This window comes from Molossus molossus, unplaced genomic scaffold (genome assembly GCF_014108415.1).
Source record: "Molossus molossus isolate mMolMol1 unplaced genomic scaffold, mMolMol1.p scaffold_m16_p_2, whole genome shotgun sequence".
Lineage (NCBI taxonomy): Eukaryota > Metazoa > Chordata > Mammalia > Chiroptera > Molossidae > Molossus > Molossus molossus.
Genome location: NW_023425355.1, coordinates 54,305,628 through 54,330,554, shown reverse-complemented (window position 1 = coordinate 54,330,554; position 24,927 = coordinate 54,305,628). Strand labels below are relative to the sequence as shown.

General features: G+C 37.5%; 1 protein-coding gene across 2 annotated transcripts in view; it reads right to left on the bottom strand.

The window, feature by feature from the left end:
* Nucleotides 1–24,927, bottom strand: part of GRIA3 (glutamate ionotropic receptor AMPA type subunit 3) — a 536,255-nt gene that overhangs the window by 159,137 nt on the left and 352,191 nt on the right. For both annotated transcript variants that reach the window (XM_036271251.1, XM_036271250.1), the window contains exons 9-12: nt 17,666–17,833; nt 12,990–13,094; nt 11,326–11,433; nt 9,928–10,134 (exon numbers count right to left, since the gene is read on the bottom strand). In XM_036271251.1, coding sequence (XP_036127144.1) covers nt 9,928–10,134; nt 11,326–11,433; nt 12,990–13,094; nt 17,666–17,833 — 588 coding nt within the window. The remainder of the gene's footprint in view (nt 1–9,927; nt 10,135–11,325; nt 11,434–12,989; nt 13,095–17,665; nt 17,834–24,927) is intronic.

Here is a 24,927-nt window from a genome sequence, read left to right as displayed (position 1 = left end):
ATGGCAGCCATTCAGACAGGTGTGAGGTGATACCTCATTGCTGTTTTAATTTGCATCTCTCTTGTGATTAGTGACATAGAGCATTTTTTTCATTTGGCTCTAGATAATGTGTATGTCCTGTTTGAAAAGTTGTCTATTTAGCTCCTTTGCCCATTTTTTAAATGGGTTCTTTGTCTTCCCTTTGTTAAGCTATATGAGCAATTTATGTATTTTGGAAATTAACCCCGTATCTGATGTATCATTGGTGATTATGCTCTCTCATAGAGTGGGTTTCCTTTTCATTTTGATGGTTGTTTCTTTGGCTGTGCAGAAATTTTTTAGTTTGATATAGTCCCATATGTTCATTTTTTCCCTTTGTTTCTGTTGCCTTGGGTGATGTATCAGTGAAAATTCTGCTTCGTATGATGTCTGAAATTTTGTTGCCTCCAGTTTCTTCTAGAATTTTTATGGATTCACGAGTCATATTTAAGTCTTTTATTCATTTTGAGTTTATCCTAGTGTATGGTGTAAGTTTTTGGTCTAGTTTCATTTTTTTGCATGTAGCTGTCGAATTTTTTCAACACCATTTATTAAAGAGGCTGTCTTTACTCCACTGAAATCTTTTGCCACCTTTTTCAAATATATTAATTGAGTATAATGTTTTGGGTCAATTTCTGGGTTATCTATTTTATTCCATTGATCTATATGCCTGTTCTTGTGCCAGTACCAGGCTGTTTTGATTATAGTAGCTTTGTAGTATAACCTGATATTTGGTATTATGATCCCACCTATGTTGTTCTGCTTTTTCAAGATTGCTGTGGCTATTCGGAGTCTTTTTTGGTTCCATATGAACTTTTAAATTATTTGTTCTAGTTCTGTAAAATATGTCATTGGTATTTTAATGGGGATTGCATTGAATCTATAGATTGCTTTGGGTAGTATGGATATTTTAATGATGTTAATTTGTCTAATTCATGAAGAAGGTATGTGCTTTTACTTTTTTGTATCTTCGTTTATTTTTTATTTTTCAATGTCCTGTAATTTTCTGAAAATAGGTCCTTTATTTCTTTGGTTAAGTTTTTTTCTAGGTATCTTAATATTTTTGCTGCAATGATAAAAGGAGTTGCTGTTTTAGTTTTTTTTTTTTTTTTTTTTTTTGTGAGTTCATTTTTGGTGTATAAGAATGCCATTCATTTATTGATATTAATTATGTATCCTGCTACCCTGCCAAATTAGTTTATTAAATCTAGCAGATTTTTTATGAAGTCTTTAGGGTTTTCCATGTATAATATCATGTCATATGCGAATAATGACAGTTTCACTTCCTCCTTTCCAATTTGCATCCCTATTATTTTTTCTTCATGTCTGATTGCTGTGGCTAAGGCTCCCAGTACTATGTTAAATAAGAGTGGCAAAGTGGACATCCCTGTCTTGTTCCTGTTCTTAAGGGAAATGCTTTTAGTTTTTTTCCCATTGAGTATGATGTTGGCTGTAGGTTTTTCATATATAGCCTTTATTGTGTCAAGATATGATCCTTCTATTCCCACATTGCTGAGTGTTTTTATCAGAAATAGATGTTGGATTTTGTCAAATGCTTTTTCGGCGTCCATTCAGGTGATCATATGGTTTTTATCTTTCATTTTGTTTATGTAGTATATCACATTTATTGATTTGTGAGTATTGTACCAGCCTTTCATCCCTGGGATGAATCCTACTTGGTCATGGTGAATAATTTTTTTGATGTATTGCCAGATCTGATTTGCTAGTATTTTGTTAAGGATTTTGGCATCTGTGTTTATCAGGGATATTGACCTGTAGTTTTCTTTCTTTGTAGAGTCTTTGTCAGGTTTTGCAATTAGAAATATGCTGGCCTCATAAAATGAGTTCAGGAGTCTTCTTTCTTCTTGCATTTTTTTGAAAAGTTTGAAGAGAATGGGTGTTAGTTCTTCTTTGAATGTTTGTCAAAACTTTCTCATGAGGCCATTTTGGCCTGGGCTTTTGTTTGCCAGGAGAGTCTTGATTACATCTTCAATTTTCTTAGTTGTTAGTGGTCTGTTTAAGTTTTAACCTCTTCACTTTCAACCTATGTAAATCTTTTGTTGTGAGGTGGATCTCTCGTAAACAACATATAGATGAGTCATGCTTTCTTATCCAATCAGCTACTTTGTGTCTTTTAATCAGGGCATTCAGTCCATTTATATTTAAGGGTATTACTCAGATATACTTATTTATTGCCATTTTGGTTTATTGTAGTTATATTTTTCTTCCTATTTCCACTAATTACCGCAGCCCTTTTAACATTTCTTGCAGTACTGGTTTGGTGCTAATATATTCCTTTAGCCTTCTTCTTTTTTTTTTTTTTTTTGTCTGGGAAGCTCTTTATTTCACCTTCTATTTTCAATGATATCCTTGCTGGATAGAATAGGATAGGAAGCCTCAGCTTCCTCTACTCTGCTGGTTAGTCCTTCCATTGTATTTTTTATTTCTGCTATGTCATGCTTAATTTCCACTTGGTTGGTATTCAGTGTTCCTATATCTTTACTCATGGTGTTGATGTCCTTACTCATGCTGTTGAGCTTCCTCAAGATCATGGCTCTGAACTCTACCTCTGATAGTTTGCTTAACTGCATTTCATTGATCTCATCTTTAGTAGAGTTCTTTTGTTCTTTCATTTGGGATTTGTTTCTTTGTTTCACCATTTTGGCTATCTCAGAGGGTATTGGAGCCTGCCAAATTTCTCTGTGGGTGCTAATGTTCTGCTGTTTGTGCCTCCCTCTACTGGTTTTGGATGAGTGTGAGAAGACCCATGTTAAACACCACTGTCAAGTCTTACTTTCCTGGGTAGATTTGCAAGCCCAGTAAAGGTTGAGTTATCCTCTAGCTTTTTGCCTGAAGTCTATTAGTCTCAGTTACTTGAAGAGCCTTGGGTTGAACCCCTCATCTGAATGGAAAACTTCTTCAGGTGTTCAGCTTAAGAGGACTTCCAGACCATAGGGCAGATTCTGGCTGTAAATGAGCCTCAATTTGCATTTCTCTGGCTCAGCTGTGTGGGATTAAATGTCTGAGGGAGGGACTGCTGCTTCTCTCCACAGCTACGAGAAGGAGCAAGATGGCCACCATTCTGTTTGGCCCTGACTCAGCAAAAACTCTGAGTGCCCTCCAAATCCTGGGTGTCCCCGTAGAGTTCCAGTCCAGTCTGTCGTACCTCTGCTGGAGCCCAAGGTGAGTGGCTGTAGTTAATTTAGTGCTCTATTATGACCCTCTGCACTGTGGAGGAGGCTTGGAATTTTAACCCTGAGGGAGCTCCTCACAGCTAAAACAGTTGCTGTCTGTGTGTTCCCAGCCCACCCTCTCACACTTCTGCAGACCTACTAGGCTTGATTCAGTGTCCTTTTGTCCTGTCCCTGGTTATATGATCCTCTCCAGCTCCTTTTCTGTTGCTGTTTCTTGACAATTTGTCTTTATTTTAGTTGTAATTCCAGTTTGGTCCCGGGAGATAGTCTGTAGCTTCCATGCACTCTGCTGCCATTTTGGAAATCCTCTCACCTACTATGTTGAATGATACCCTTGCTGGATAGGATAGTCTTGGATTTAGATCCTTATTTTTCATTACCTTGAATATTTCATGCCATTCCCTTCTGGTCTGTAGTGTTTCTGTTGAAAAGTCAACTGACAGTCTTATGGGAGCTCCTTTGTGGATAACCTGTTACTTTTCTCTTGCTTCTTTTAAGATTCTCTATTTGTCTTTAATTTTTGGCATTTTAATTATGATGTGTCTTGATGTGAGCCTCTTGGGTTCTTCTTTTTTGGGACTCTCTGTGCTTCCTGAACTTGTATGCCTCTTTCTTTCACCAAGTCAATAAAGTTTTTTACCACTCTTTCTTTAATCAGGTTCTCTAACCCTTGCTCACTTTCTTCTATTTTTGGTACTCCTATGATGCGAATGTTGTTATGTTTCATGTTGTTCCACAGCTCTCTTAAATTGTCCTCCTGTTTTTTATTTTTATTTATTTTTTTTCTTTTTGGTTGCTTGATTTAGTGATTTTTTTTCTACTCTGTTTTCTAATTTGCTGATCCAATCCTCTGCTTTCTCTAGTCTGCTGTTCATTCCTTCCAATGTGTTTTTTATTTCTGCTATGTCATTCTTGATTTCTGATTGGCCGTTTTTCATTGTTTCTGTGTCTTTGCTCGTGCTGTTGAGCATCCTTACAGTCATTACCCTCAACTCTATATCTGAAAGCTTGCCTTATCTGTGTTGCATTTAGTCCTTCTTCTGGATTATTCTTTTGTTCTTTCATTTTGAGCTTGTTTCTTTATGTAACCATTTTGTTGGCCTTTTTTGGGGTTTGTTTCTATGTATTAGGTAGATCTGTTATAAATCTCAGTCTAGATAGTGTGATATTATGTCCTAAGTGACCTGTGGGATGCAGTGGTGCTGTCTCCTTGATCACCAGACCTGGATTCTCTAATAATACACTTGTGTGCTATATGTAGGCTTTCCTATTGTGATGGAGCCATGATTGCCATCAGTCACTTCATGCATGGGCTTGATCCTCTGGTTGGTTGACAGTGATGCTCAACCCCCAACACAGTGAGCATTTTTGCTGTGCAGCTGGTCAGTAGCAGAAGTACAATTTACCTCATTAGGGTTAAGAGCCTGAAAAATCTGTGCATATCAATAATCAACAGTTTTTGGCTCCCTCTTCTGAGGCTGGATGTGTATGGACAGTACCAAGCTGAACACCAAGATCTGGTTTTACTCTCCTGGGGCAGAGTCAAGTCATAGCACAAAGATTCAAAAGATTCCAGGCAAAGATTCAAAGCACCCAGAGGTCTGTCTCTGCTCTGCTGGTTGTTAATCTCAGTTAATTAACGTGCCTTATGTTTTAGTCCTCCACTTAAAATTAACTCCACCCATTTAGGGTGAGAGAAATTTTAATGAGAGGGGCAATTGCTTCCCCCCACCTCTGGGCTAAAGGTACATTGATTGGAACTCTGCCTGCAAAAGATGGCTTCTGCAAATTGGGGAAATGACTCAACACAGGAATCCTGGTGCCTGCCTTCGTAGCTTACTCCCCAGAGCACCAAATCCCAGACTCTCCTCATGCAACTTTAGTCCACTCTGCCACAGCCTAAGGTGAGTGACTGTAGACAAATTTAGTGCACTGTTCTTTCAAGAGGTTGTCCATGTTTCCAGCCATCTTTCTCTGTTGAATAGAAACTCTGGTGCTTTTCACTGCCAGGTGTTACCTGGGCACCTTTCCTGGTTCTGCCACTTTGGGATTGGGTTCCCAGTTTGGGGTTTAAACCTCAGATTTCTCAGGGGGAAGTCCCTGCATCTGAGATATTCCTCCAGAACCTCAGCTGCTGCCTGTAGGAATCTAGCCAGCCCTCTTGCGCCTCCACAATTCCTACTAGGCTCCTCTTTCTATCCTTGGTTATAGGATTTTCTCTAGCTGTTCTTTAGTTGTTTGTTCTGGCTGCTTTTTCTATATTTTAGTTGTAATTCCAATTTGGTTCTGGGAGAAGGTCAGTGTAATTTCCATTCAATCCACCACCATTTTATTCTCCCAGACTCTCTTTTTCTGTAAGGTCATATCTATTCTCAAAGGACAAAACCCTCCAATTATCTACACTGTGTTTTAAAATATTTCAGTGATAACTAGTGACATATCTTACATTATCCTGGAGGTCACAGATAAGCACGATGGGTATCTTTGATGGAAAATCTTATAATCTAACACCAATCTGCCCATAGTTTGACAGGTTTAGTAAACTGGCCCAGCAGTCATTAAACCTGTGTTACAATCTAGGCTCTAACAAGCTGTGTAATTTTTTGACCTTATCACAATCCTTGACATTTTCCCTGTCATTCCTGTCCCACATCAGGCCTGGGTTTCCTGGTTTACTCAGCAGTAAGTTCAAATGCTCAGTCCTGGCTAGCCCTCATATTTATCTGTAAAATGAATTAAAAGGTGAGCTAAAGGATGCCTAGGAGCCCTGCTAGCAACAAAAATTTTCAAATGTATTTTTAAAATACATGCTATTTGGGAGCCATAAAAAACTTGTGGTAAGTCATTTGAACTGGAGAAATTTACCATGTGGTAATGTTATAGACATGCAACTCAAAATCAAAATTGCTAAAAGCAGGTAGACAGTTTCAAGTCCATAATATTATGGAGAGCTTATATAATGAGGCACATTATGTATTACTGACCTTTGTTTCAAAAATAGACTTCTTAGTGATACAAGGTGCTCTGATATCAATCTTGACTTAATTTTATTTAAAGAAAAAAAGACCATTTAGAAATCATCTGATAAGAGGCTGATTGGCTTATTTTGTATTTACTAAATTTAATTCATTTTGACTTTCTTGAAACTTATGGCAGATATTAAAATCTCCTTTGCAAATCTTTTTTCTTCTTTCTTCATTAAAAACAAAAACAAAAACCTGATCTGCTTTACATACTAAAAGCACAAGAGAAAATATCCTAAGATAAAGCAGTGCCTATCTGTGTAGTTTTCATGTTCATGTTCATTGCAAGAAATAGTTCCATGTTCTTTTGATTATTAAGCACTTAGAGAAGTCACTGGGGGATTTTCTTCCCTTCTTTTTTTTAAGTAGATTCTGAATCATGAAAGAGGACCGGCCTGCCAAAAATGAATGCCTGTGTTTTCTTTTTTCACTTCTCCCAATAATAGAGAACTTGAAAACTCCCATGCTGAAAGATTAAAACTTCTAAATGAAGATGATGACACATTTAGCTTATGATATCATCATTATTCCTAGCAGAGCTTTCACTCAAAACATGACCAAACATTCATTTTATTTTATTTTTTTATAACCATAGGTTTTAGAGGAAAGTAAAATTTGGCAGTTCACTCAAATGGGTCAGTTTCCTGTCAGTTCCCTGGGATAACCTTGTGTTATAATCCCAGAAAGCATCAAAAGCTTGTTGTAGATAATGGGAGTGAAGAGAACATTTCTGTAAGAGCCTTCCTTGGTTATTACTTTTGTCTTCAGTAGAAAGAATTGTAGAAAAAAGAAGGGAGGTTTCTCCAGGAGAATTTTAACTTATTCAGCAGTAGATAGATGGCTTCTAAATTACTAAACAAATAAGGAATTCTCTAATTCTAAAGATCCCTCACTCACACATTGGAAAAGAGGAAGAGAATGTGGAGATTAAGTGGGTTCAGTACAGAGGACATGCCAGAGGAGAGACCAACCCAGTGAGAAAGCTGGTCTTTGTCTGAACAGTGTCAGGAAATCTCCCTTCCTCTGTATCACTGTGTCTAATGTCCTGCTCAATGCCAGGATGGCACTGAGTTATTTATAGACTGTGACAGTTTTTCTTTTGAGACACTATAAACTCTGGCTAGCAAGTCATGATGGGCTGGTAGAGTTCACGTCAGTTCTACTCTGGCCAAGTAGAAACTGACACCCTAAATTCCTTGCCATGTTTCTATGGCCAAACACTCTTCTTAGAATGGCTAAGGCACCAAGGGCTTTTCAGCAAATTTCAACTGTCTTTTAGAACAAGGTGGGTCTGAAACAACACTTTGGCAGTTGGGCGGTATAGGGCAATGTTTGAAGAACATGGACTTCATAACCAGATACCTGAGTTTAAATTACTGTGTCACTACAAGCTGATTGATCTTGGCATGAGACTTTGCTTCTCTAGGCTTCCATTTTTTCATCTGTAGAATGATGTTAATAATGGCACCTTCCTTTGAGGTATGTTGTGAGGATTACATTACATAATGCCTGTAAAGCAATTAGCACAGTATCTGGCAACCAAGAAATATGCAACAAATGGTAGCTAATAATAATAATAACAAAAATGATGTCATTATAGGATTACCTGCTACCATGAACTCAATGTAATGAATACTGGCTGGGTATTACTGCATGCCAGGCACTCATTCATTAGAGAAAAATGTAATTATCTACTATATACCAGTTAATGTGCTAAGAGCAGTGAAAAGCTGTGAGCAAGATAGGACCATTTGGACTCTGAGTGTTTGGAAAAAGAGGGACAGGAAAGAGAAGACTTGATCACCAACTTGTAAAATAAGTGGTTAAAACTATGTTAGAACCATTCAGAGCTTCTCAGTGTCCTTGAAAAGCATGACAGGTGCTATGCCCTTTGTTCAAACCCTTCTTTCTGGCATTAGAAGTTATTCTCTTTACTGTAACTGGGTTTACTTGAATCTCATCTACAACTCAGTCGTGCCCCAGTTCCCAGGACTAAGCTTGACCCAAGACAAGAGATAATTGGCTCCAGCCCCATAGCTGGGGGCTAAGGTTCAAACAGCTTTGCTGCTTGTCTGATTGGAGGATAGTGCCCTAATTTTTATACTTGAGGTCCAGTCTAATTTTAAGCCTTAATTCCCTTTCTGTGCCTTTATTTTTAGAAATTAGCTTCTGCCTTTGTGCTTGTTTCTGAGGACCTGTTCCAAAAACTTATTTAGCCACCCCAGTTCTATCTTATGATTGAATAGTTACACCATATTCTTGCTAATTCCCTTCTTCAAGCACTAGAGTCCTTATCCTGAAATTTCAGTCCAATAGGTAACTTGGACATTTGCTTCTTGACAGCTTCTTCTCAGTATATTCACTCCCTAGACTCCTCTCTCTTCCCCTAACCAATTGTCTGGACAGAAACTGGTCATTGCAAATAATCCTTTCCTGTTTGAAGTCAACCTTTGCTGCCACCATTTGCACTTGAGTTAGTTCTCTAGTGACTGGTTCATCCAGTGGACTGTTTGTTATGCCCAGTTCTACTTCTCTCCATATGCCTCACTAGGCAGCCCAATATCTGATATTCCTAATAAGAGGCCAATCTCTTTTAAAGCAAATCCACTGGGGAGCTCTGAAGATACTGCCATACCCTTTTTATCAGTATACTTTTATTTATTTTTTGTACTTGGTCCATGGGCAAAGCCCTTGGCAGAGCCATTCTGTTCATTCATCAATTTATTTAACAAGTATTTATTAAACTTCTACTATGTGCCAGAATCATCTAGTTGGGGCAACTGAACTTGTAAATAGATCACTATAATACAAGTTCAAAAGTACCATAAGAAAGCAAAAATTATTCTAAGGAAGCAGAAACCAGGGGCACCTAACCAGACTTCAGGTGGATGATATGGCATTAGGGAAGTCTTCTCAAAAGAGTTGACAGCTCTGAGTTCTGGAGGACTAGTAAGTAATGCTAGCTAGTTAAGACAGGCAGAGGCACTTCCAGGCATGCCCCAAGTAAGAGCTTGCACCTTCAGGGAACAACACATACTTTGCTATAGCTGGAACATTGAGTGTGAATGGGACAGAGTATAAGATGAAGCTAGAGAGGTAGGCAGGTGCCAGATTATGAAGTGCCTTATTTGCTATGCTAAGGAATTTAAATTTTATCTTGATTTTAAGGTGGGAAATTACAATAATGTGGAGATCTGATTTGCCAGGATAAAAGCAGAGGCAGGGAAACCAGTTAAATGACTGACAAATGGTAAGAACCTTAACTAAGTTGATTATGGTGGGAATGAAAAGTCTGAATTTGAGAGACATAAGAGTAGAATTGATAGGATATAGTGACTGAATAGATAGGGGAGGAACAATGAGAAAAGATGACCAGGTTGCTTAGACAACTAGGTGGGTGATGATTCTGTTGCCTAAGACAGGGAACACAGACAGAACAGATTTTCAACAGAGGGCAGGCTATACATAATGTTGCCAGTTAGAGTTTCCCAATTCTACTTTACTTTTAGTAATATCATTATGTTTCCCAAAGTATAAGCTCTTTTTACAGAATTCAACTGTAGAAGAAAACCATTTTTATAGATCATATGAAAACTATACAATTGAGTAAGTATTGCACTTGAAAATTAAATCCTATCTTTCTTAATTGGAGAACAGAGAAGTAAATGAAAATAGAGCTGAAAAGAACTTACCCCATAGACAAGTTCCCCAACCATGCCATTCCATATTTTAGTCTCTGGATCCCTTGCACCATATTTTCCATCAGCGACAATAGATAATTTGTATTTGATCCTTACATGTTTGGCTATTTCATAGGCCAAGTCTACACAATAGCCTTCATATCGCTCATTTCCTTCTAGTTGCTCATGGTTCTTCTTATACATTACATATGGTGATTCCTTTGGGACCAGAGGGAAAATAAAAGGATTAATCCTACACGTTTTTCTAAGAGATGGTAAATGTAATCATGAAGTCCCCCACCATGGTTGTCGCACTTTGGTTTGTAAAAAGAGCCTTTAAAATATTTTGCTCAATAAGCAGTAAAGCCTCAACCAACTATTTATTGGGTTACATATTCCCTGGAGTCCTTAACTAATGATTTAAGGAAGTAGAGAAGTATTTAAATTAATTTTGAGAGTTTGAAAGAGGGACCAGTTTCTATCTGTAAAGTCTTTGATTTAGTCAAACTGGGCAGAGGTATATCCCTTAGGTACATGAAGATGTACTGCCTTTGATTTCTTGGGGTTTACCATGTAGGAACCACAGCCAGCCCAGGCAAGGCCTATAAAAGCACTGTGATATTTGTGAGGTCGGGGTCAATGGTTTATTTATTTTCATATTCTCAGAGCCTAGTATAGTACCTAGGATTAACTACTTAATATGCATGCTTAAATGAAAGGTAAACTCCAGCCAAAGCTCTATTCAATTAATCACAATTTCAGACCTAGTGGCATACTCATTTTTAACCCCGGTTTGCACTTTATTCTGAAAATACAAAACAAAATCATACCAGCTTTTAGAAAAATATTTTAAAACTAAATGAGAATACTATATCACCTTTCAATAGTGCTTTGAATTTTTCAGAAAAGCTTTACATGGTGAATATTGTATGAAATGGTCTTATGACATAGGTAGGAAATTATTATTATTATACTCATCTCATGAATTTAAAAAAACACAACCTGAGGCTCAGAGAGGTTGTGACTTGTACAATTAAGCACAAGTTTACTAATTTACTAGTGGTATACTGGACCTAATATTAGAACCCTAATCTCCTTTCCTCTAGACAATGCTGTTTTCCCCACAATGAAGAATTCGATTTAAAGTCCAGATGCTTATTGGTCCTATAGTGGAAGAAGGGGGTAAAGAGGAGAATAATATCTGAAACTGTTTCAAATTCCTATAATTTTTCTTTCTAAAATGACATTCAGATCATCATAGTGTCAAGATACTTTGAGAGGTTCCTAAACTGATCTGTTGGAAGTTTTAACTATTTGAACTTGAGGTCTTTCCTACTGGCTGAATAGTGCTTTTCAGAAAGCAGAAGTCTTGATGTACAGAAAGACCACGTACCTTCTGTCCATACTTACCAGAATAGTAGTCACCACTATGGTCCGGTTCTCTGAAGATGCACTGTCATTGCTGATATGCTGATCCGAGAAAGGCACAAACCTTTCATAGTCATTCCAGTAGCCAGCCTAGAAAGAACAGACATTTCACCTGGTTGCCCATTTTTCATCCAAAATCTATACCATAAAATTCAAGTGCTGTTGTGGAATGAAATGTGTTTTAGTTGCTTTGATACCACTGTAATCAGCTAGTAATTAATAATAGGAAAGTTGCAAAAGGTAAGCCAGACATTACAGGAATGTTATTTGGGAAACTTCCCAAGGAAGCTGCAATTTCACACTCCCCAGGGAACCACCAGCCCATTCCCTGAGCTTTACTGGGGGAAGGGACTGGACAAAGGAGAAGATGGTTGCGTGCACAGTGAAGTTGGGTGGCATAAGGAAAATGCCTGTCAGTCAAACTTGGGGACAGAGATCCTTAGCTAGAATATGCAGGGCCACTGCAAGCCTGTAAAAATTTGGGAACACATAATCCCCTAAACAAAGGAGCTCTTTCTTGGCTCTCTTTCATTCGCCCATATCGCCTACAGCCATGTGGATCCCACATGGAATGGACGAATGAACTGCAGCAAGAAACACAAGCTAAGCTAGCCTGATGCTAGACTGGACACTGCCCCAATATGTGAAGGAAACTTTGAACACTGGCGCTGATTCTGGTTCTGCTGAAGCCCCAGCTATATTTCTTCCTTGGTGGTACTATGGGAAATGGGACCTTGAAAACTCATGGGTGTAATTCCACAGAAATAAAGCTTTCTATAATACATCATTCTTCTGTGTGAATCTCAGAAAATTTTTTTTTCTCTGGATATGGCAAGAAATCCACCCCCACCAGCAACAAGTGGGGACAAAGACCTCTCCTCATTGAAAACAGATATCTTCCTCTGTCTTCCACCCTCACCAGGACCCCAACACCAACACACACAGATGTACTGTTCCTTCATCCTGGGGGTTCCTATGCCCACATCACCTTTACTGACATTTTATAAAATAATTTAGTCCATATAGGATAATCAACCTTTTTTTTCTTTAAACTTATATAGCAAAAAAATAATTTGCTTTGAACTGTAGGACAGCTGGGATGTAGGGGTGGGAAATTGGTGAGTATCCTGTATAAATGACACAAGGTATTTTACATTCTGAGGGTTTTTCAGATGGCTGCTAAATCTCCACTTAACATCTGACTCAACTATTAGTGTGATAGAAGCAAAGTGATCATTATAACATTTATCTCTAGAGAAGGTACTTTGTTCAGAGTCCTTTTGGTGGGGGAGTTAACAAGGTAAAGAGATTAGTACTTTCCAATTTTTTTGCTAAAACTATATGTACCTTGACAGCCTCTGTTCAACTAAAAACATGCTATAAAATTTGTTGTAGGAATCCGTTAATTAACTTTTGAATCTACCATTTAGGGAACCAAAGTCACAGGGATCTAATCCTTTTAAACTATTTAGATGGAAGATTACAAAACAACTCTGCATCATATCTACACTATTCACTGAATAGAAAGGCAGAAATGATGTGTGGAAATTTGCTTTGTGTATGTTTCCTAAGACCTGTTTTCTTGCATCTGGGTGCTGTCACCCTTTGAAAGACTTCTTCTTTGCATATCTGTTTTGGTTACTTACTTTTCGAGAGCCAGTGACTTTCATTTCATACACATCAATAGTATAATTTGTCCTACGTCCATAAGTGTCAAATTGGATGTTTCCAGTCATTCCATGTACTTGCACCTGGTAGAAAGGAAAATGTAAAATTTTAAAATAACACCATGCTATTGCCTTATAGGTCTCTGGGATGAGATCTGCTGACAGATCTTGGAGTCTTGGAGAAGTTTTAACTTGAATCATTGAGCTATATATCCACCAGACCATGTCTATATAGATCTTCATTTTCTCCCCAGTATTTTCTAGATATACTTTTTATTTTTTGTTAATTCTCACTTGAGGATATTTTTTCCATTGATTTTTAGATAGAGTGGAATGAAGGGGGCGAGAGGGAGGGGGGGAGAAGGAGAGAGAGAAAGAGAAACATCAATGTAAGAGACACATCAATTGGTTGCCTCCCACATCCTGCATATACCCTCTACTGGGGCCACAGATCAAACCTACAACCCGGGTTTGTGCCCTTGACTGGGAATTGAATGCTCTAACTACAAAGCCACACTGGCCAGGGCTAGATGTACTGTTGAATTATGAAGCTTTGAGTGGATGTGATAGGCAGTTACTTAAAAGATATAGTGAGGGCCCTATCACTACTTTTTCAGAGGCCTGAAATTTCCACCATTAGTCTGTTCTTAAGGGATTAGCCTGAAGAGTAGCCTTAACTAGGTTAATGAATTCTTCTAAACTGTAAGTTCCTTTGGGGCTATGGCTGTGTCTTATCTTAGTATTTCCAATATCTGAACATAAACTGGTTTCAGTGACATGGGCTCTGGAGCTCCTGGATTCATATCCTAGCTTCATCACTTACTTACTGTATGACCTTGGGTATGTTCCTTAATACCTTTGTACTTCAATGTGCTAATCTGTAAAATAAAAAATCCTAGAAGTACTTACCCCTTTGAGTTGTTGGGAGGATTATATGAATTATAGATATGTAATGTTTAGAATAATGTCTGACATGTAGTAAGCATTGCAATACATGCTACATATGTTAATAATTATTATTAATTAAAGTAAATATAGTCCTGTTTCTTGAGAGGGTTACACATTTACCAGGTACCATGATAACAGGGTGAATTTTTTCTCTTATTTAACTTATGCCCAGCTATAGACATGTAGCAAAGAGTTAGGCCATGGAGGGATTATCCTTACATTGATGAGATTGGTTAAGTCTAAGGAATCAGGAGTATGGAGTACTACATAAGAAAACAACAGATACTGAAAAAGCTTGGAAACTTATTTGGGATGCCAAATGCAGATTCATGTGTGCCACAATTTTTCCTGAGTCTGGGCTCAGTATTATAAACTAATAAGAGGCCATCTCTATTTGGTAGAGAGATCTCCTTTCCTACTTTACTGTTCAGGGATACTACATGAAAGACCCTCTATAAATATAAATATTATTATACACTGAGTCACTCATTTGGTGAGTAAGGGTTGAGGAATTTGCTTCAAAGAAAAAGAATATGTCTCATTTTCCTAGTAAGAAAAAAAATGGAATATTTTTCATCACTTATAGAAAGTGACAAGCAAGTCAGAAGCAGTAATAGGCTTGTGCTGCAGAAGGGAAAATTGATGGCAAATATTAGGGGGCATAGTTTTAAAGGGGGTTTATTCACCACCAATTGGAAACAGGAATTCCTGCTGAAGGAGAAATGCTCCAATGTGACTTCCTGAAGACAAGATGATTGTCTTACTGACCCAACAAGCACTGTTGACAGCTTAGGCTTACAGAACAGGTGATGTCACACTTCTAGTGAAAGAAAAGATCCTACTTTGAGATAGAAATTGCTTGAATATGGTGTATTCTGTGATGCATGAATGGTTCTTTATAGTCTATTTTGAACAATGAATTCTAGGAGAGGCTATAGGCAGGGCAGAGATACTACCATAGGAACTTATTAAGGAATCCTTCATTACTGAAAATAGCAAAGGTTTCAAGTCTTATTAAAAAAATCTATATATTTCTAAAGACCAGTCTATTTAAACATACAAATTGGACAACAGTCTAGATATGTCCAAGAGATTCTAGACACCATGGTTAGAACTTTTGATGAGCAGAAGGAGAATTGGACTCCCACTCAGAGAGGAGTCTATTTTTAAGAATGTGAATGTAAGTGACAGTTTCCCATCATCCTATCTGGGATCTTTCTTTAATCCACCCCCCACCCTCACCTTAGTCTATATTAGTCTATATTCCCATTGCAAACTCTGTAGAACTTAACAGTAACATTTTAGTCGTCTATGTATTTCCATTTCCCCTAGTAGGTTGGGAGCATCTCAAAATGAGAGACATTCTTTTACTGTATTCTCAGCTCTAATGGGATAAAGCAGGAGCTCAATAAATGTTTACTAAACAAGTGGACAAGTCTCAAAGATTTAACATTGTGATTGACATATTTCAGTAGACTGGGCTGAAGCTAATTTTTTCTTTATGTCAATTGTGAGAATGATTACTCAATTTGCAATTGGCTTTAAGTTCTTTAAAAGCATTGTTTACACATTAACTACTTAAATGTGAGCTCCCCTCATCTTGGTTTATGTTTTCATGCTAACTTGGAGCCTGATACATAGTTGTTTGCACTCAATATATATTTACTGAATTAATTGTGTGCCTATTTATTCACTAAAACAGGAGCCTTAGGAGCCTCTATCAGGCAATGATTTGTTTGCTAAAGAGACTGATTTATTGAGCAACAACAATGTGCTAGTCACAATGAGGGATGTTTTTACATCACACATTCTCACTTCTAATTAACTCAGATAAAATGGTATTTATTTTAATATAGTAAAACCTTTAGTATTTCAGAACCTCCTCCACTGAAGTCACTCTGAATAGTGGAGTTTTTTTTTTTTTTTTTTTTTTTTTTAGTGTTTTATCTTGATGCATTTTATTTTTATTTTTTATTAATTAATTTTTGTTACAGATGTTTCTCCTTTTTCCCCACTGATTCCCCCCCTCCCTCCCTGCCCTTTCCCCAGTTTGTTGTCCATGTCCACTGTTCATGCATAGTATAGTGGAGTTTTACTGAGCACTTATCATGAGGGATCATCTACTATGGAAAAATGCTGATACTTTTCAGCTTCTGGACTAATAGGAAGAGGTTAGACTAAAGAAGGAAAATATCAAAGGGAGCTAGCTACACAAATTCTTTTGGTTGAATGCTTGATCATTAGGGCCTGGAGAGAAGATTACTTACCCGGCTTATAGCTTAAGCTTTATCAGTGAGTTAGACATGCAGAAATTATTTGTGCAATAGTATAATTAATCTTTTTTTCTAGTCAAATTAATTTCTTGCCGTTCACTCTGGTAGCTTGTTTTCTATTTGGGGAATATAGTTGTTTGTGTCATAAGTGGGGAGTCAATTGGAGATGCTGGAACTCATCTCTTGAGGTTTTGTTGCTAAAAACTTTTTTTGATTCACTCTGTATTTTATATTTTACTCATCATTATGTTTCACCTGACAATACAAATCTTGTAACTGCTATGAAGGTTGAATTTAATTAATTGCTCTTCAAAACTGTGCAGTGCTACCTCCACAAAATGACACATAGGGCATTTGTTAGGGAACTGACATAAAGACATAATCTGCATGACGAAAGAATGAGTCATATCTCTTTCTTAGATGGAAACACAGGAACTACTAACCTCTTTTGATTGAATGCTTCCAACTTGGCAAATTTAAGGCAGTAGTAGGAGAGCCAACTACATAGAATAATGTATGTTATGAGCCATTACAAAATCTTTGTTTCTGGGTTGTGCACAAAATTAGCTTACCATTGCCTATCTCTTTGTTTTATTTGTATGTCTCAAACATCAGGATAATTAAATAAGCAGAAATAAGAGAGTCTTGTACTCTCAAAGGCTCCTTTTAATGCAGGCAGGCACATGTAGCATAAAGCAAAATATTCAGAAAAGAGTTCTTACTTAGAAAACTGCAATGAATGGATGCTGCTGCTTCTAGTGTAAATAATGGAATCTGTTCAAGGACACTGCTTGAAGCCTTAAATGACCTCCTATCCTGTAAATATTAAAAACAAGTGACCTATTTGACTGTCTATCCATTGATTCCTTGTACTTTTCCTTAGGTTTTTATCTTAAGTAGGTCTAAAAATGGATCCTGTTCCTGCATTTCACCATGTAGAATAGTATAAAGGTTCTTTTTGGAAAAGAAATACTATCACACTGACTTATTTCCAAAGTCCATACAGGCTAAAAATTTGTCTGGTGAGCCAGAGGATGCTGTTGTCCTTTGTAATGTATACCTTGAAGGTAGGAGCTTCATATAAAATATCTTAGTCCCCCTAAGTAACATATTTATAGAAAGTTTGAATTTTTTGAAGCCATTTATAAGTCAGCCCATAACTTGACAGTACTGAGTATGATTTAATACCTATGGTGTAGCATAGAACTAAATATTCATTTGTCCAAAGTTTACCATTTTTCAAGCTTCAAGGAAGAAGCTTATAGTTTTAGATTTCTAGATTTTGATGAACAAATATCCATGGTTATCTTTCTATACACTCTGACATTCTATAGACTCTGATCCTATTCCTTTTAGTATGTATTTTCTCAAGATGGAGGTCTCATTTTTGTCTTTGTAAGGTCCCCCTCCCCAATAATCCATTGTGTTTATTACCATTTTCAGAGCTCTCTCAATATCAATTCCTTGACTCCAGGGCACAGCAGGATTTGCTAAGCAGTCTCCAGCACTTCCTCTTCGGGATACATCCACTCGTTGCCTCCTCAGATAGCGGAAAGCTTCTGCTATGACCAATATTGCGTCGTGTGTCAATGCAGACGTATACTGAAATGGATGTATAGAAAACAAGATACCATAACAAAGGATACCCTCAAACCTTGCCTTGTTCCTTATCATTTTCATTCATCTCTACCTCTTGCTCTACAATGTCACCTCTTAATTATTTGAATCAAGAGATCTCTCTGGACAAGTCTGACTGATTTATTCCATAATAATACTTCTGACCCCATGTGTGCACATGTTAAGATTACTAAGATTATATGGCTCAAGGGAATCTCTCTCTTGCTCTCAATATTGTGTTTCATATTGAGCGAATGACTACTAAAAGACCAGATCTTTTATAAAGAAAGAAAAATGTGTGAAGTTAAAGAATGTCATGTTTAGAATGGGGGGGAAACAGCATATCCCAATGCAAGACTGCATTACTGCCATTTCTAATAAAAAACTCAGATCTGATGTTTACTTAGGAGAAAATGGAAATAGCCATGTTAGATAGCTTGAAATTAATTTGGAGGGAAACATTAATTATTTCTGTTTGGACCACATTTCTGGTGAACTAGGACTCCTGGCCAGGATAACTCAGTTTTTGTTTCCTAGGGGGAGCAAAAACTAAAGCTGGTTTTTGAATGTAGAAAATCATAATTGTTCCTGAATTATAATTCTGAAAATGTTGATAATTCACAGGCAATAATTCATGATGCTACTTCTTTCAGGCAAGAACTCTTACTTTCTATTCCTTGGATATATTTGTATGTGTCTATTACGGTTGAAGCCAGTTACTTAAAACAAGGGATTTTTTTTTCAGGTTTATAATACATTTTATTTTATTTTTTATTTTTATTGTTGAGAGTATTACAGATGTTTTTCCTTTTTTCCCCATTGGCCCCCTCATCCCCACTCTCACCCCCCTCCTGACTTCCCCATATTATTGTCTGTGTCTATTGGTTATGCATATATGCATATAAGATCTTTGGTTTATCTGTTCCCACCCTACCCCATCTTCCTTCCCACTGAGGTTAGTCATTCTGTTCCCTGCTTTCATGTATCTGGATCTATTTTGATCAGAAGTTTATTTAGCTTATTATATTCCATAAATAAGTGAGATCATGTTGTATTTGTTTTCCTCTGACTGGCTTATTTTGCTTAGCATAGTACTGTTTAGGACCCTCCACGTTGTCTCAAAGGGTAAGAAATCTTTCTTCTTATAGCTGCATAATATTCCATTGTGTAAATGTACCACACCTTTTTATCCTCTCATGTACTGATGGACACTTAGTTTGTTTCCAGATCGTAGTTACTGTAAGTAGTGCTGTTATGAATGTAAGGATACATATATTCTTACTGATTGATGTTTCAGGCTTCTTAGGATATATTCCAAAGAGTGGGATAACTGGGTCAAATGGCAGTTCCATTTTTAATTTTTTGAGGAAACACCATATTGTTTTCTATAGTGGCTGCACCAGTCTGCAATCCCACCAGCAGTCTGCTGCAGTACTCTTTTCTTCACATTCTCACGAGCACTTGTTGTTTGAGGATTTATTGATGGCAGTCATTCTGGCAGGTGTGAGGTGATATGGAGTACTTGCAATTTGACATGGTGAGTACATTTTTATTAAAGGAATCTATGTTTGATTAAAATAAGCTGCAAATATTGTACCAACCTTGCATTTCTGGGATGAATCTCACTGGGTCATGGTGAATAATTTTTTAAAATATATTGCTAGATCCGATTTGGTAATATCTTGTTAAGGATTTTGGCATCTATGTTCATCAGGAATACTGGCCTGTAGTTTTCTTTCTTTGTAGTGTCTTTATCTGGTTTTGGAATTAGGATTATACTGGCTTCATAAAAAAAGTTTGGAAGTCTTTCTTGTACTTGATTTTTTTGGAATAATTTGAGGAGAATGTGTGTTAGTTCTTCTTTGAATGTTGGATAAAACTCCCCTGTGAAACCGTCCAGGCCTGGGCTGTTGTTTGCTGGAGTTTCTTGATTACATGTTCAATTTCCTTAGTTGTTATTGGTCTGTTCAAGTTTTTTGTCTCTTCCTGGTTCAGTTTTGGGAGACTGTGATTTTAGAAATTTGTTCATTTCGCCTAGATTGTCCAATTTGTTGGTATATAATTGTTCATAGTACTTTTAAAACATGTTTATTTATTTATTTTGTTACAGATGTTTCACTTTTCCCCCCATTGCCACCCTCCTCACAATACCTTCCCTCCTTCCAGCATTATTGTCTATGTCCTTGTTTATGCATACATGCATATAAGTTCTGTAATTTATCCCCCCTCACCCATCCACCTCTTCTGAGGTTTGTCAGTCTGCCCCCACTTCCATGTCTCTGGGTCTATTTTGTTCCTCAGCTTGTTTTGTTCATTACATTTAACAAATAAGTGAGATCATGTGATATTTGTCTTTCTCTGATTGGCTTGTTTCACTTAGGTTAATACTTCATAGTATTTTTTAAGAATTCTTTGTATTTCAGTGGTGTAAGTTGTTATTTCTCCTTTTTCATTTCTGATTTTGTTTATGTGGGTCCTCTCTCTGTATTTCTTGGTGAGTCTGGCTAAGGGTTCATCAATCTTGTTTATCTTTTCAAAGAACTAGCTCTTTGTTCTTTGATCTTTTGAACTGTATTTTATTTTATTTTACTTTATTATTTTATTTTATTTTATTTTATTTTATTTTATTTTATTTTATTTTATTTTATTATTTTGTGTCTATATTATTATTTCTGCTGTGACCTTTACTATTTCTTGCCTTCTACTTGCTCTGTGTTTTTCTGCTTGTTCACTTTTTAGTTCTTTAAGTGGTAGGGTTAGAGAGTCAATTAGAAATTTTTCTTGTTTCTTGAGGTAGGCCTGTAGTGCTCTGAACTTCCCTCTCAGGACTGCTTTTGCTGAGTTCCATAGATTTTGTGTTGTGTGTTCATTTTCATTCATTTCAAGTAAGATTTTAATTTTTTCCTTGATGTTTTTGGTAACTCATTTCTTCTTTAATAACATGCTAATCAGCCTTCATGTGCTTGAATGTTTTTGCGCTTTTTTTTTTTTTCTCACTCGAGGACTTTTTTTCCATTTTTTATTCAGACAGAGTGGGAGGGAGAGAGAGGAAGAGAGAGAGAGAGAGATAAATATCAACATGAAAGGGACACATCGAGTGGCTGCCACCCGCACAACCCAAACAGGGCCAGGGATAAACTGCAACCTAAGTACATGCCCTTAGCAGGAACCAAACCCGGGTCTCTCTAGACCCCAGGCCAACGCTCTAATCACTGAGCCAAACCGGCCAGGGCTTTTGAGTGTTTTTATTGTAATTAATTTCTAGTTTAGTGCCATTGTGATCTAAGAAGATGCTTGATATGATTTCAATCATCCTAAACTTGTAGAGACAGAGTTTGAGTCCTAACATGTGGTCTATCTTTGAGAATGTCCCATGTGCACTTGAAATGAATGTGAATTCTGCAGTTTTGAGGTATAATTCTTTGTAGATATCTATGAAATCCATTTGATCTCATTTAGACATAATTTAGAGTCTCTATTTCCTTGATAAGTCTTTGTCTAGAGGATCTATCCAGTGATGTCAGAGAGGAGTTGAACTCTTTTGCTATGATTTTATTGCTGTCGATTTCTTCTTTGAAGTCCTCCAGAAGTTTTAAAATATATTTTGTTGCTCCTATGTTGGTTGCAACCAAGGTTATATGTTTACCAAGGTTATATTGTCCTGTTGAAAAGATCCTTTTAATGTTATGTAGTGGCCTTCTTTGTCTCTAGTTATGGCCTTTATTTTGAAGTATATTTATGAGATATCAGTATTGCTACCCCAGCATTTTTTGTTTTTATTTTTACTTTCCGTTTGCTTGTAAAATTCTTGTCCATCCCTTCACTTTCTTTTTTTTTTTTAATTTTTCTTTTTTTTAAATCTTTATTGTTGAATGTATTAAAGATGTTCCTCATTTTTCCCCCACTGACTCCCCCTCCCCACTCCCGCCCCCCTCCCGCCTTTTCCCACACGATTGTCTGTGTCCATTGGTTATGCATATAAATTCTTTGGTTTATTTCTTCCCACCCCCCAATTGCTTTCCCTTTGAGGTTTGTCAGTCTAGCAAAGAATTTGTACTTCTTAATCCCTTCTCCCTTTTCACCCATTCCCCTAACCCCCCTCCCATCTGGCAACCAACAAAATGTTCTCTGTATCTATGAGAATGTTTCTGTTCTGCCTGTTCATTTTGTTTGTAGATTCCATTGTCGATAGATATGTATTCATTGCCATTTTGTTTGTTCATATATTTTACCTTTTTCTTCAAAAAGACCCTTCATCATGTCATATAATAACGGTTTGGTGGTGATGAACTCCTTTACCTTTTACTTGTCTGGGAAACTCTTTATATGGCCATCGATTCTAAATGACAGCTTTGCAGGATAGAGTAATCTTGGTTGTAGGTTCTTGCTTTTCATCACTCTGAATATTTCTTGCCACTCCCTTCTTTCCTGCAAAGTTTCTGTTGAGAAATCAGCTGACAGCCTTATGGGAACTCCCTTGTAGGTAACTAACTGCTTTTCTCTTCCTGCTTTTAAGATTCTCTCTTTGTCTTGAACATTTTGCATTTTGATGACGATGTGTCTTGGTGTGGGCCTCTTGGGGTTCACGTTGTTTGGGACTCTCTATGCTTCCTGGACTTGTATGTCTGTTTCCTTCACCAAGTTAGGAAAGTTTTCTGCCATTATTGTTTCAAACAGGTTTTCAATTTCTTGTTCTCTCTCTTCTCCTTCTGGCACCCCCAAGATGTGAATGTTGGCATTCTTGAAGTTGTCCCAGAGGCTCCTTACACTATCCTCATTTTTTTGGATTATTTTTTCTTTTTGCTGTCCTGATTGGGCATTGTTTTGCTTCCTTATATTCCAAATCAAAGGTTTGCTTTTTGGATTTACGTACTCTACTATTGAATCTGCGTAAATTTGTCTTTATTTCAGCTAATGCCTCCTTCATTTCTGACTGTGTATCCTTCATTTCTGACTGGTCCTTTTTTATGCTCTTGAAGCCCTCACTAAGTTCACTGAGGTTCTCACTAAGTTCATTGAGCATCCTTATAAGCAGTATTTTGAACTCAGCATCTGTTAGGTTGCTTCCCTCCATTTTGCTTAGTTCTTTTCTTGGGGTTTTGTTCTGTTCTTTCATTTGGGAACTGTTTCTTCAACTCCTCATTTTGGCTACATCTCTGTGTTTGTTTCTGTATATTACTTAATGAGAGGTATGGGGCTAGCTGAGACTAGATGCTGCTTGTTTGAAATAATTTAGGAAAACCTTAAGCAGGATCCAAGACAGGCCAATCCTATAGTTAACCAACTGGCAACAACTTGGGTGGGCCTGAAATTTGGGTGGGGTGGGTCCTCAGGGAATCACCAGGGCGGGGCTACCAGTGTGAGCCAGGTTGCTGGAGTCCCAGATATGGCAACTGTCTGTGGCCCCAAGGAAGGGCTCACCAAAGAACAAAGGCCTCTGACAGCATGTTTGTCCAGGAGCAAGCCCTTGCTCCAATGCCAAACAGTTCAGTTCTTCCCTGTATGTCTCTGCCTGTATGTCGAGCTGCCTCCCCTCCAAGCTTAGAGGGAATGAGTCTGATAATTCCGTGTGTGGGCCCTTTAAGAGGAGCTGCCTGGGGCTCCAGCTGCCTCAGCCTCCCTGAGCCTCAGTTCCCGCTGGTTTTTCCAACCAGAAGTTATGGGGACTTCTCTTCCTGGCCCTGAAATCCTGAGCGGGGTGTCTGTTGTGGGATGGGGACCCCTCAGTCCTCAGGGAGGACCTTCCTGGCCGAGGTGTCCTCTTGATTTTTATCCACCACACGTGGGTGTGGGACCAGCCCGTCCACCTCTGCCCTTCCTACCAGTCTCGATGTGGCTGCTTCTTTAATTCCGTAGTTGTAGGACTACAATTCAGCTTGATTTCAGGTGGTTTTGAATGATGGTTGTTCTGTAGTTTAGTTGTAACTTTGATGTGGTTGTGGGAGGACACGATACCGTGTTTACCTATGCTGCCATCTTGACTAGAAATCCCAACCCTTCACTTTCAATCTATGGAAGTCTTTTATTGTGAGGTGGGTCTCTTTTAAACAACATATATGTGAGTAAAGCTTTCTTATCCATTCACCTACTCTGTGTTTTTTGATTGGACATTTAATCCATTTACATTTAAGATTATTATTAATATGTACTTATTTATTGACATTTTTATTTATTATGGTAATGTTTGTCTATTTTTTCTGCCTATTATAGCAGTGCTTTTAACATTTCTTGCAGTGATGGTTTGATGCTAACATACTACATTAGTCTTTTTTATTTTGGTCTGGGAAGCACTTTATTTCACCTCCTATTTTGAATGATAGCCTTGCTGGGTTGAGCAGTCTTGGATTCAGATCTTTGTTTTTCATGACCTTGATTACCTCATGCCATTCCCTTTTGGCCTATAGTGTTTCTGTTGAGAAGTCAGCTGATAGCGTTATGGGTTTTTTTTAATTTTTATTTTGTAGGTAACCTGTTGATTCTCTCTTTGTCTTTAATTTTTGGCATTTTAATTACTATGTGTCTTGGCATGGGCTTCTTTGGGTTCTTCTTACTTGGGTCTCTCTCTGTGCTTCTTGAACTTGTATGCCTTTTTCCTTCACCAAGTTAGGGAAGTTTTCTTCCACTATTTCTTCAAATATATTCTCTAACCCTGGCTCATTTTCTTCTTCTTTTGGCACTCCTATGTTGCAGATTTTGTTAAATTTTATACAGCTTTTTAAAGCTGTCCTCCTGTTTTTTAGTTGTTTGTTTTTTTTTTTTTCTTTTTGGTTCTCTGATTGTGTGTGTGAGTGTGTGTGTGTGTGTGTGTGTGTGTGTTTCTACCCTGTCTTCTAATGCACTGAAATGATCCTCAGCTTCCTCTACTCTGCTGGTTATTCCTTCCAATGTGTTCTTTATTTCTGCCATCTCATTCTTCATTTCTGCTTGATGGTTTTTCATTTTCAGTTGGTTGATTTTTCATGTTTGTATATCTTTATTCATGCTGTTGATCTCTTTACTAATGCTGTTGAGCTTCCTCATAATCATTAGTCTGAACTCTACCTCTGATAAATTGCTTAATTCCATTTCATTTTTCTCTC